We start from the raw sequence: 14,473 nt of genomic DNA on the forward strand, positions 1-14,473 counted from the left end.
GTGACTGGTCAGTGTTATGCATAAATATGAGTTGAATGATACAGGCTTCCGGCATCGGATAGTTTTTAGTAGTTCTTAAGTTTATTGAGATTTTGAATCATTTAAAGGATGTAAAACTAAGTTTGTACTTATTAAACATGAGTTTGTTGGGTTGTTTTTTTGTAGGCATAGCAAATCAAAAGTGGTATATGAGAACTCTAAACCTATAACAGGACTTGCTATGAAAACTTCAGGAAAGAACATTATTTTGTTTGTTACAACAGGAGGCAGTGTTATCTCCATTAATATTTCTGCAAAACAAGAACAAAAGGTATACAATTGATTTAAAGAAGTTGAGCAAAAGAATTTCTATCCTTGGTTGATAACCATTGGTTGAACATTTTAACCCTGCATTATATTTATCTACGGGTTATATTATCTAAAGGATAAATAAACTGGTCCTAGTGTTTACCTTGTACAGAATACTAATACCTTTGACCTCAAACTGATTAGTTCAACTTAGTTGCAAAATAATTGAACATCGCTCTTCTATATGATAAGTTCAAGACTGCCTCAACCAGTTTTTAATTTTTTTTATGCACAGTGTAATAATTGTAGATGGAATGTCCCTTTTGTTTATTTGTGAAAATTTTGTCAAAAATAGACACGAAATTCAGCTGTTCAAATGTTAAAAATCACAATTTTTTAAAAATATCTTTTTGTGCTAGATATTCAAAAGACAACTTTCGAGTTAGTCCTTCACTGGTAAAAAACTTGACAATTATGCACGTCCTTATGACGTTATTTCCCAGATAGAGAGGATCACCTGTAACCCTGCGCTATTAAAGTTCATCAAGCGTCTTAGTGACCGTCATTGTGCAGGATAAACTAGAAATAATGTTTGTACAGTAGGTACTTAATCACAATTCCCTAATGACAGCAGTACTGATGGTCAATTATGAGTCTTACTCAGAATTCAATTTGCAGAATAATATGTGCAATATAGCATAGTTTTCCAACCTCTCACTCAACATGGGAATGGAGGTGACGAGGCCCCTAAACGCATGAATGACATTCACTAAAACCAAAGTTTTTGATGAAAATGCATCGAACTCGAAAGTTTTCTATTAAGATTGACATATACGATTATATAATGGGCTATTTCATATTGATTCAGAATGACAAACAAAGGATTTTCCCGATTATTTGGGGGTAATATTTACTGTTTTGAAATATACAATTTGTGGGGGAAAAAATCAAAAATTTTGAGAAAAAGATTTTTGTTTAAGGATAACAAATATTTTCCTAATTAATGTCAAAGTTGTTAAAAACCTTATAAATTTTTTTTTTAAATTCAGCATGTCAGTATAATTTATAAAAATTCTATCAAAAATACATCTGCAATTTTTTTTGAAAATTAACAACCCTATGATTATAAATTGCATAAAAAAAAGTGTGCAGGCTGGGTCCTAGCTAATGACTCAGTTTCATAGTTAATTACTGTTATTCATCTTGACATGTAAACTGTAAATAAAATAGTTAATGTCTTCCTACAAACTTGACCTTTTGCCTGCTATTGACCCCACAAAAACTAAGTGCTGTAACATGTATTTTTGATATTTTCAATCCACATCAAAATATTTTTATTGTTTGATTATTTCCAGATCACTGTAAGAAATTTAGTTGCTAATTATTATTTTTATTTACCAAAAAGATACTTGTTATGATATTTATAGAGTATTACTGCTATTTTTCAGACAACACTAGAAGACTTTGGTTGTTGTAGCTCCTGTTCTGTGATGACAGATCATACACAGGATAACCAGTTAGTTATAGGAAGACAAGATGTAAGGTTTATTGGATAACATGCTTATATGTTTAACCTTTCATACTGCAAACATTGACCATTACCAATTCTATAGTAATCATAGATATAAAAAGATGTGGAATGAGTGCCAATGAGACAACTCAACACCCAGGTCATGATTTGTAAAAAGTAAACAATTATAGGCCAAAGTACGATCTTCAACACAATGCCAACAGCAAGCTATTAAAGACCCCAGAATGACTAGTGTAAAGCCATTCAAACAGGAAAAACACAGGCCTTATATATATGAAAAACAGAAAACATGAAACCCTTATGAACTACATCAAAAAACGACAACCACTAAACAACAGTTCCTAAAATTTAAGACCGGTGCAACCAAATGACTATTAATGATTAGAAAAATCAGTAATTGATGGTTAATCCATTCAATATTAAATGAATTCTTATATAGAAAAATAGCTTAATACATACTATAATCTAATTATAAGTCTGTAATTTGATACTTTCTGTAGGCAGTATATTTTTACCAGCCAGATGGTAGAGGCCCATGTCTGGCATTTGAAGGAGAGAAACTCCAGCTGCATTGGTTTAGAGGCTACTTGATAGTTGTTGGTAAAGAGAACAAAGGCTTGCCTAGAGCTCCAATCTTGTAAGAACATTTGTTTACTGTCATAAAAAGCTTAACATTTTTTGATAGCTATTTAAACTGTCAGTAGCCATTAATTTGCACCCATTGTCTATTATTTACAGCTTAATGGTTACTCTTTATTCCTTTCAATTTTACAGACTATCTTGTCTTCTGAAACCCCATTAAACTGATTAAGAGTTATGCCCTTTGAAATTTTTTTACTTTTTTTATCCAACTCCGACATATTTCATAAAATCTTCATGAAACTTTATACTTTGCAAAACTTTAATAGAAAAATTGGCATAGTTGTTCATGTAGTGTTTTCCATCTCCATATTTGGTTGCGTCTCCATCTGATTGTGCAGTAGTGATGAAACTGATTTTGATCCATCTTTTATTTACCATGTAATTTGATACTAAAACTACATCATGCTGTCTCCAGCCTCGAGTTAAAGGCAGCATTAGTGATTTTTAGCCTCATGTTACAGTTCTATGTAATATAGGCATTTTCTAGTAATATAACTGTTTTCAGTAATATAGAGACTATATTACACATTTCAGTAAAATAACAATATTTCAGTTTTTAGTAACATTTGAATTATATTACTCTTTTTTGTAATATTACTTTTACTTGTAATATTATATAAAAAAGTAATATTACTATTTTTAGTATTTGCTTATAACAGAAAGTAATGTAGTTCGTTGTGGATATCTAGCCCATACAATGACAAGTTATATTGTACTCAGGAATTTAAGGTTCTAAAATGTACTTTTATAAGTTACTATTTTCCAGGGGAGGTCAGACCTTGGAGATGAATATAGTATCAGTTTATGATATACAGAATAAGTTTATTGCCTACACAGCACCATATGCAGATGTTATTAGTATCTTGTGTGAATGGGGAAGTGTCTACATATTAAGTGGAGATAGAAAGGTAGGTATAAACATATATATAGATATTAAAAGATGTGATATGAGTGCCAATGAAACAACTCTCCATCCATGTCTTCAACAACCAGCCTTGGCTAACACCTAACAGCAAAACTTTTGATAAGTTCAATTATATCTTTTGGAATTCCATATGCTCATAGTATTCGCCACAAGGTCTTTCTGTTGATACTGTCAAAAGCCTTCTGGAAATCCACAAAGTTGATGTAAATCATTATTATATTAATGTGGTTTATATTGAATTATTCTTGTAAAAAATATATATAAAGCAAGGTTTATTCAAATATTCTTTGACAAGTTCATTCAAGTTTGCTATAAAAAAAAAATTGGGTTCAAGATTAACCCTGTTTTCCAGTTGAGTTATCCAAGTGTATTGTGGTGCTGTATTATCTGAAGATCTGTACACTTACTTTCCTTTTTAGCTCACCGTTCCGAAGGAACTGTGAGCTTTAGCCATCACTTGGCATCCATCGTCATCCGTCTGGTGTAAACTATTTCAAACATCTTCTCCTCTGAAACTACTGAACCAATTCCAACCAAACTTAAGCTGAATGATCTTTTAGGGTATCTAGAATAAAGTTTGTGTTTTTTTTTCTGTTTTATCAAAAAACATGGCCGCCATGACAAAAATAGAACATAGGGGTAAAATGCAGTTTTTGACTTATATCTCAAAAACCAAAGCAGTTAGAGCAAATCTAACATGTGGTTAAAGTGTTCATTAGGTAATGTTCTTTCAGCCCTGAAATTTTCAGATGAATCTATTAACCCATTGTTGGGTTGCTGCCACTAAATTGGTAATTTTAAGGAAATTTTGCAGTTTTTGGTTATTATCTTGAATAGTATAAACGATAAAGATAAGCTGCAAATATTTTCAGCAAAGTAAGATCTACAAATAAGTTCATACGACCAAAATTGTCAATTAACCTCTTAAAAGAGTTATTGCCCTTTAAGGACAATCTTACACAGTTTTTTTATCATGTTTTCTAACTTTAAAAAATCTTCTCCACTAAATCTACTGAACCAATTCCAACCAAAGGAGTATGTTCGGTAAGGTCCTAAAATGGGCCCGCTTTTTAGCGTAAATTTCAAATTCGGAATTATTGACCAATATCACAATAAATTATAGCTAATACAGTGACTAGAAAGGAAATGAGCCATTTTGTTGAAAACTTTACTTTTCTGCGTTTCATTATGACGTCACAAGTTGTACTCATATTGATTTTTCACCAAAAAATCAATGAAAATAGGTACATTTCCATAGATAATTAGACAGGAAACATAGAGCGCATACGTCGACAACAAAGATCTTTTAAAATAATGTTTGTGAAGACATTTCAGGTGTCTTATTTGAATATTAAGTTTGTCGACGCCTGCGCTCTATGTTTCCTGGTCCTTAATTTGGTTGAAATCCAGCTGATTTTGTCAAATTTCACCAAAATCCCTTATCTTGACCTTTTTGGGATGTAAAAATCAACGTGTTAGAATTAAACTTTGACAAAATCAGTTCTGTTTAACTTTCTCACATGTATTTAAGGCAACTTAAAACATTTATTATCCTGTAACTATGAACTTTATAATTGGGGCCAAATATGGCCCTTACCGAACTTACTCCTTTAAGCTGAATGATCCTTTTTAATATATATTAAACCAAAAAAAACTACGATGAAATTTGACACTTAAATTCTTAAACAAAAGATAAATGCCAACAAATCAAGGTGAGCGATTCAGGCTCTTGAGAGCCTCTTGTTTTGTAAGAGATTGTGAAGTTATTGTGCTTTCTTTCATTCCAGTTATATCATTTGCAAGAAAAGGACACACAGACAAAGTTAGAAATGTTGTTTAAGAAAAATAACTATACTCTAGCAATAAGGTATATATACAGTTTATTATTTTTATAAATAACCCACAAAAAGAATAACAGGAATGGTAAAAAATATTGGACAATACACCAAATGACAACTACATCTGAAACAACACATTAACTGTGTACTCTAACTGGGTACAGTTACAAAATGAGGTGGGTAAAAACCTCTCCTTTTGCTAATCTTCATCATTTGTTTTTAAAAGTAGAACACAAAATAAAGCACCTGTCTTTATAAAAAAGAAAATATGGTGTGATTGCCAATGAGACAACTCTCCACAAGAGATCAAATGACACTGAAATTAACATCTATAGGTCACCATACGGTCTTTAACAATGAGCAAAGCCCATACCACATAGTCAGCTATAAAAGGCCCATAAATGACAAATGTTAAGCCATTCAAACGAGAAAACTAACAGCCTAATTTATGTACAAGAAATGAACGAAAAACAAATATGTAACAAATCAACAAACAACAACCACTGAATCACAGGCTCCTGACATTGGACACACACATACAGAATGAGGCAGGGTTGAACATAATATTCAGATCCCAATCCTCCCACTAACATGGGACAGTGTAGTCAACTTTCTTACTTTCTGAATTACCACTAATAACTATACCACATACTAGATGGCACGTAATTGGAGAGAAGGTTCAAAATGTCCTCACTAGCTGATATAGCTAAAATAAAATGTTATTGGAGAGAATAACCACCAATATATCTGCATTGTACACAGATGGTTTGACAATTCAATCAAAGATTTGTTTTTTGTTGAAGCTAAATTGTACTACCACAATTGCAGATAAATACATATCAGTTTAATTTTGTTGTACATGACATTGTTTATAGCTTTAGTGATACAATGCACAATTCTATAAAACAGGTGGATGGATATACAGGATACAGCATTTCACAGTGATAATTCTCACTGTAAGATCTGGCAATTTCTATTATCTCATTCAAACATCACTGTTATTTATCTTGCAATGTTGATGTTACATTGGGTACTGTACAAAAAATGATTGATATATCTATAAACTGGTTCACCTCTCATATTTTCTATGGAATCACCTAAGTTAGCTGTCTTCTATTTGTAGTTTTTCTGGTACATTTGGTATTTTGAATTACCCGGTATAATCTTTTAATTTTCTTCATTACATGTCAGAAAAAAATGTTTAGGGTTAATATTGTTAAACAGTATTTAACTTACAATGTTTTTGTTCTTGTGCAGTTGTAAAGTTAACTTTAAATTATTAATTGTATAGAAAATTTACATTTCAGCTTGGCTAAGTCCCAACAGTATGACCAAGATGGATTGATAGATATATTTAAACAATATGGAGATCACTTGTATGGTAAAGGGGACCATGATGGGGCTATAGATCAGTATATCAAAACAATAGGCAAACTGGAAGCATCATATGTTATTAGAAAGGTGGGAGGATAAGTGGACATATTTGTCTTTCACATCTTTTTGCTCTAAGTTGACCATTAGAAATTTATTGTATAAAATCTAGAACTTTTAGAAATAATTATTTTAAAACTATTTGTGTAGAAGTCATTTTCAGAATATTAAAAACGTTATAAACAAATATAGTAATAATGGCTAAAATCTCAGAGTTTTAAAATATTACTTTAATTCTGATGTTTAGATTTTTTTGGATTTTTTAAAAATTCAATGGACAGGTTTTATTTTAGCTGCATGCTATTTGTATACAAAAGAGGCAACTATAAAGCAATGTTAAAACAATTTTTTAGTGGAAGAAGACTTAAGGGGCTGACCATTGGCATTGAGTCTCCGTATGCCGCATTCATTTCGTGTATTACAATTTCATAACAACTTAAGATTCCTGACACCGATTTTTACATATGATTAGGCATCTGAATCATTTAATTTGTAAATTATGATTGTAAAACAATCACTATCGTAAATATGACCCTTTTATTTATGTAAATTATTAGATTTCATCTCATCCACATGAACGTTATTTGTTTATTTGTAACAGGATGTTTTAACTGTAGATATTTGTATTACACATGCGTGAATTTGGTATCGGGACAACTCGCCCTGTTTACAAGTTCGCCCTTGAAGTTACGAATTTGCAATCCTGCAGACAAGAAGATTTTGTTTTTATATAAATAAAAAGGATATATAAAGTGTTGTCTTTATTCATGGTTTTCCTTTGTCATGTGAATTAGATGCCCTTCTTATGATGTTTTGACCATTCAGTACTTAATAGATGCATAGTTCTTGGGGAAAAGTTTCATCAAATAATATGAATATAAATGACTTTTTTTGTGCTCATTTTTTACAGTGGGTTGTAATGATCTTCCAGTTAGGTTACCCTCATTTGGAGTGTTGTTCCCAACCTGTTAAAGGTCCATCTTTGTGCATAATTCAAAATTGGAAATTTCAACAAGCATCTAATATTCTTAATCTGGAAAATAAACCCTGGACTGCTAGCTTCATGTATATTTTTTCTACCGATTTAATATATAACTAGAATCATGCAAACAGACTTAAGGAAAAGGCATGTAAGTTCATCATACAAATATGACACTTTTTCTAGACAATCCAGATCTTGCAAAATACGTCGCTAAAAATTGTAACCTTTAAAATTGTTGTTGTGCAGTAAAAACCCATATGGGAACTTTCAAAAGTTGGCGGGTATGTAACAAGTCTTACTATTTTTATGCTCCATTTATGGGCAATATGTTTTCTAGTCTGTCCGTCCGTCCTGCTTCTGGTTATAAAGTTTATGGTCGAGGTAGTTTTTGATGAAGTTGAAATCCAATCAACTTGAAACTTAGTACACATGTGTTCCTCTTGATATGATCTTCTTAATTTTACTGCGAAATTAAAGATTTTACCTAATTTTCATAGTCAACTGAACATAGAAAATGATTGTACGGATGGGAAATCCATGTACTTATGACCTTTTCTTGTTTGAAGAAAAAAATACATTTTAACGATAATGGAACAAAGCAACCTGGGTAAGTGGGGCTGCTTTTATGGTAATTCAAGTTACCTTTTATTCACCTTCTTCCACCTCAGAGCTATCAGCTCTTTGATTAACTTCAGTTTTTGGATATGATAGCTTTCGTCATTTAATTTCATATAAGGAGATAAATCTCATTAACTAGACTTCCTGAAAAACAGCAAATTTATATCATTTGATTTGATGATAGTTCTTCTTTTAAATTAATGTTATAGACTTTAACACCAACTTAATCTTTGATTCTGAATTGTTTCAGTTTTTGGACGCCCAAAGGATACACAATTTGACTAAATACCTACAAGCCTTACATAAAGCACAGCAGGCCACAGAGGAACACACTACATTGTTACTCAACTGTTACACAAAACTCAAGGATGTTAACAAGTTAGATGAGTTTATCATGGTTTGTACTTTAAATATAGATTGATAAATAGAAAGCGAGATGATAGGTATAATGTGACAGCAACCTACAATTATTAATAGACATTCATTGTCCATTGATGGTCCATGTTTTCATTGGTGTAAATTTATGATGACCAACAAAAGATCATTATATAGCTATACTTCTTAAAGTAAACTTGAATCTCCAGTTAAAATATTCAGAATATTGTACCATCATACTGAGCCTTTTCTATTATTTTTTTTTCATCAGAAAACATGTTGTTGCCATTTAGACAGAATACAGATAAGAACCCAAAATTTAGTGACAGTTTTTTTCTGTTTATGACTCTCATGTAAAAGAGGGACGAAAGATACCAAAGGGACAGTCAAACTCATAAATCTAAAACAAACTGACAACGCCATGGCTAAAAATGAAAAGGACAAACAAACAACAGCACACACGACACAACATAGAAAACTAAAGGATAAACAACACGAACCCCACCAAAAAACATGGGGTGATCATGTAAGTTATGACTGTTTATGACTCTCATGTAAGTTATGACTGTTTATGACTCTCATGTAAGTTATGACTGTTTATAACTCTCATGTAAGTTATGACTATATTTACAGACCAAAGATAGGGAAGTAGATTTTGATGTTGAGACGGCCATGAAAGTATGTCGACAGGCTGGCTATCACAAACATGCCTTGTTCCTGGCTGAAAAACATCAAAAGCATGAATGGTATCTACGTATACAGCTTGAAGACAATAAAGATTATCAAAAAGCCTTGGAATATATTGGGAAACTAGAATTTGATGAGGTATGTAATAAGAAATCCCTTTAATATATTGGTAAATTGTAATTTGATGAAGACGTATCAGCTTAAAGGGGTTCTTCAAATATAACACATTTTCTTCCTTATTGGAATTCTGCTTCATTTCAGAGAAAAATATTGGAACTAGATCAATGCTGTGGATAATTTATCAAAATTAATGTTTATTGTCCATCACGAAAATGTTGCAAGGATATCCTGATCATTTACTTTTAAAAGAGCTGTGTTTTTTACAAACATAATTAATATGGAAAATTGCATTGTTAGTGCTCTCATATGTATAATTCTTGCCAGATTATTATGAAACTTATATCATTGGTTTATATCAGCTATGTCCTAGACAGGTTGAAAATCAGTGCAGATGAATTATTTTTAAAGAAGTTATGCCCGTTATAATATTTGATTCTCTGGAAAATTGCATAGTTAGTGCATGTGTACAATTTTGCCAGAATTTTATGAAACTTAGATCATTGGTTTATATCTGCAGCTAAATACGTGCAACGCTGGGGACTTTGGATTTCTGTTCTTTTATTTTATTATATGAAATGGTCACTAGGGATTACTATCCTTTGCATTTATATGTACATTGCAGAGTGTAAAAACAACTTGTATATATATGCCACCTTTTGATGATTTGAGTTAAATTTTAAAATGTTGGAATTTGGATAATTGCTGTAGTTTTTTCCATCACCTGTTAAATTTTTTGTTATAATGTTAGTAAGAACAAGTTTTTTTAATGATAAATAAATTAGGCTGAAGAGAATCTGAAGAAATATGGTAAGATGTTAATCTCAGAAGTCCCCCAGCAAACAACTGAATTACTCAAAAGATTGTGTACAGACTACAGACCAATAGACCGTAAGTTTTATTTTTATTTTTGTGTAGGTTTAGACTGACATCTTTCCTTAATGATCAGGGTATTGACGTACTTTCCCAAGAAATCATTGGTCCACTGTTTTCATTGAATATGTTGGTATAACTAGAATTTAAAACTGTATCCTGTTAGTTGCTGTTAGTTGGGTCATTTCTCCATTCTAGACAGTTCAGAGGTTTCTATGATCCAATATAACCAATATATGATGAGAAAATGTGTTGTAAATTAAGTTTGAATGTATATTTACAAGGTCAATATCAATTTTTTGTAAATTGAGGAACATATGCTCAAAGAACTTTTACCACAGAAAATTAAATTAATGCCCTAATAATGAAATGCATATGAAAGTTATAAACCAATAGTGATACTTGGTATTAATGGTGGTACCTAGTATTAATGGTGGTACCTGGTACTTATGGTGGTACCTGGTACTTATGGTGATACCTGGTACTTATGGTGATACCTGGTACTTATGATGGTACCTGGTACTTATGGTGATACCTGGTACTTATGGTGGTACCTGGTACTTATGGTGATACCTGGTACTTATGGTGATACCTGGTACTTATGGTGATACCTGGTACTTATGGTGATACCCGGTACTTATGATGGTACCTGGTACTTATGGTGATACCTGGTACTTATGGTGGTACCTGGTACTTATGGTGATACCTGGTACTTATGGTGGTACCTGGTACTTATGATTGTACCTGGTATTAATGATGATATCTGGTAATAATGGTATTAATGGTGATCCTGGTATAAATGTTGTCACACAGTATGAATGTTTTACTATTACAATGGTATGTTCAAACAAAATGTGCTCTTACAGTTCACAGGTATTTTTTTTTTTAGAATATCATGTTCATATATTTATTTGAATTTTTCAGGACCGCTCATTGATCAAGTAAATTTAGATGGTAAGTATTATATATGGTACTACTTACTACATGCAAATATGTAACAACAGGACAACAGGAAAAATGCAATGAACATATCAAATAGTTCTGTTATGGTTTCAGGAAAATTATCATGTGTTTTATGTAAATTTAGAAATTTCACTGTATATTTATAGATTATAACATGCCCTTTTCCATATTGGCCCTGTTAAAATCCAGAAACTCCCATATCTGCCTGAGGCTTTAAGAGGGCTGATATGGGTTTAGGGATGATACCAGGTCCAAAATAGGAAAGACTGGTTATAATCTCTTTTCTACAGAAAAGAGAAAAAAGTTCAATTACAAAAAAGATTTATCACATTTTCTATAAATATTTATCATTTACTGCATACACATTTACGAATTTTTTTCCCTTTTTTAGCTCACCTGGCCTAAAAGGCCATGTGAGCTTTTCTCATCACTTGGCGTCCGTCGTCGTCGTCTGTCGTCGTTAACAATTTTTCAAACATCTTCTCCTCTGAAACTACTGAATGGATTTGAATGAAACTTAGCATGATTGTTCCTTAGATTATCCTGCACAAAGTGTGTGCTTCGAATTTTGATCCGTCAAAAAACATGGCTGCCGTTAATTAAATAGAACATAGGGGTCAAATGCAGTTTTTGGCTTATATCTCAAAAATGAAAGCATTTAGAGAAAATCTGACATGGGGTAAAAATGTTCATTAGGTCAAGATCTATCAGCCCTGAAATTTTCAGATGAATCAAACAAACCATTGTTGGGTTGCTGCCACTTTTGGTAATTTTAAGGAAATTTTGCAGTTTTTGGTCATTATCTTGAATATTATTATAGATAAAGATAAACTGTAAACAGCAAAAATGATCAGCAAAGTAAGATCTACAAATAAGTTAATATGACCAAAATTGTCAATTGACCCCTTAAGGGGTTATTGTCCTTTAATGACAATTTTTCACAATTTGTTCATCATATTTGCTAACTTTAAAAAATCTTCTCCTCTAAAACTACTAAACCAAATTCAACCAAACTTCAACTGAATGATCAGTAGGGTGTATAAAATAAAGTTTGTGCTTTATTTTTTATTTCGTCAAAAAACATGGCCGTCATGGCTAAAAATAGAACACAGGGTAAAATGCAGTTTTTGGCTTATATCTCAAAAACTCCAGCAATTAGAGCAAATAAGACAAGAAGTCAAAGTATTTATTAGGTCAAGGTCTACCTGTCCTGAAATTTTCAGCCGAATTGGGTAACTGGTTTTTCAGGTATAATGCCCCTGAATTGATGATTTTAAAGAAATTTTGCAGTTTTTGGTTATTATCTTGAATATTATTATAGATACAGATAAACTGTTAATAGCAAAAATGTTAAGCAAAGTAAGATCTACAAATAAGTCAATTTGACCAAAATTGTCAATTGACCCCTTAAGGAGTTATTGCCCTTTAAAGACTTTTTTCACAATTTGTTCATCATGTTGACTTCTCCTTTGAAACTGCTGTATCAATTTCAGCCAAACTTAGGCTAAATGAGTTTCAGAGTATCTAGTATAAATTTTATATTTCATTTCCTTGTATGTCAGAAACATAGCTCCTATGGCTAAAATAGAACATAGGAGAAAATGATTTTTTTTTTGCTTTTGAAGAAAATAGGACGATTCAAAGAACATTTAAATAAATTGAAAAGCCAAAATAATCATTGATGAGAGATTTAACCAAAAAAATTAAGGTGAGCGATTCAAGCCTCTTGTTTGATATAATATACACAAAAAGAGAATTTAGCAAATGTTGGGCTAAATCGATAATTGTTGGTTTGCCATTGTTACTACATAGTAGCCATTGTAACAGAATTATCATAGTTTTCAATACAAATACCGTCATTGTTCGCCATTTGTCATTAGAGGTACAATAACCAATAACCACTTTTTTGACTATGGTCAGCAATATGAGTAAAACAATTTTGTGGTTATTGCATATGCAAAACCCAACATTTTCGTAACAAGTATGTGATAAATATTTTCATCTCGTCTATTTGAATTTTTTACTATATTTAATTTTATGAAAGTGTATTGGTCATTTAGTTGTACTTCCAGGTGGGATTCCCAGAATACAGAAAGCTAGTGCAGAAGAATTTATACATATATTTGTTAGTAACTCTCCTAGACTGACAGAATTCCTGGAACATATGATCAAGGTAATGTTACCTCTTGTTCTGTAGCTCTTCTCTGAATACAGTTACTGTATACTCGGATATTTTTGTGTGCATGTTCTTTTTAAAAGATAATTAAGGAATGACTGTAATATTTTTTCTGTCTATGAAGAAATAACATAAAAAATTTAGTGCACACTGAATAACGTGTGTAGCGGGTTATTTAACAGTGTGCACCACATTTTTTATGTTATTTCGAATAGACAGAAAAAATATTACAGTCATTTCTTATAATTTAATTCTAAATTCTATTTTAAACCGTAGAAAACCTTGAAAAAACGTTGATGGCGTCACAGTCACATGATTAAATTATGTCTATTATTATGTCAAAATAACGTCAGCCAATCAGAAGACGCGTTACATCCAAAATTAAATTATTTGTTTATAGTATCAAAATCTTCTGAAATGTTTCTGGTTGTCAGTTTTTAGCAGTGGAGGAAGTTGGAGTAAACCATACATGTTTCAAATTCAATGCAATTATGATCAACAAGTTCAAACAGTCAACATTGTCTGAAAATGTCAGTTAACTCCTTGTAGGATGACATTACATTTATTTTGGTATTTATGCTGGAAACCATGTAAAATATTTTAATTCAATAGATGACATTTATGCAAAAGTGTCAGGCAAGCTATACAGGCTATTTTTTGGGGTTTTGATGTATCTATTTTGTCCCTTACATATTTTTGAATGAATGTGGTTGGAGATATTGACACCATGAGAAATTTATATTCTGTAAATGTATTGTATCTATACACTACAAGCTATTGCTTTCTCTGTACCTTTGTATATAATATTTTACATTGATATAATATTTTGGATATGAAAATGTGTATGTAATGTAGTCATATATATTAATTTGCCTATTAATATTAACGCATCTGTAATTTCTTTCTTTTTGCAGGTTCAACCGAACTCTCCCAGCCTGTTGTATAATACATTACTTGAATTATACCTTCATGATATTGTACATGAGAAAGATATTAGTGTAAGTACACAATACCAGGTTTTGGCAAT

At 31.5% G+C, this 14,473-nt stretch overlaps 1 protein-coding gene across 2 annotated transcripts in view; it reads left to right on the plus strand.

Moving 5' to 3' along the window:
* LOC139498612 (vacuolar protein sorting-associated protein 11 homolog) overlaps positions 1-14,473 on the plus strand; it is a 50,702-nt gene that overhangs the window by 13,920 nt on the left and 22,309 nt on the right. For both annotated transcript variants that reach the window (XR_011657975.1, XM_071287083.1), the window contains exons 7-18: positions 166-310; positions 1,737-1,826; positions 2,320-2,456; positions 3,228-3,369; positions 5,174-5,253; positions 6,532-6,685; positions 8,506-8,652; positions 9,264-9,455; positions 10,220-10,325; positions 11,232-11,261; positions 13,343-13,443; positions 14,361-14,444. Coding sequence is in view for 1 of the 2 variants with exons in the window: in XM_071287083.1 (XP_071143184.1) it covers positions 166-310; positions 1,737-1,826; positions 2,320-2,456; positions 3,228-3,369; positions 5,174-5,253; positions 6,532-6,685; positions 8,506-8,652; positions 9,264-9,455; positions 10,220-10,325; positions 11,232-11,261; positions 13,343-13,443; positions 14,361-14,444 (1,408 nt within the window). In the remaining variant the exon portion in view is untranslated. The remainder of the gene's footprint in view (positions 1-165; positions 311-1,736; positions 1,827-2,319; positions 2,457-3,227; positions 3,370-5,173; positions 5,254-6,531; positions 6,686-8,505; positions 8,653-9,263; positions 9,456-10,219; positions 10,326-11,231; positions 11,262-13,342; positions 13,444-14,360; positions 14,445-14,473) is intronic.

The sequence above is a fragment of the Mytilus edulis genome, chromosome 12 (assembly GCF_963676685.1).
Source record: "Mytilus edulis chromosome 12, xbMytEdul2.2, whole genome shotgun sequence".
Classification (NCBI taxonomy): domain Eukaryota; kingdom Metazoa; phylum Mollusca; class Bivalvia; order Mytilida; family Mytilidae; genus Mytilus; species Mytilus edulis.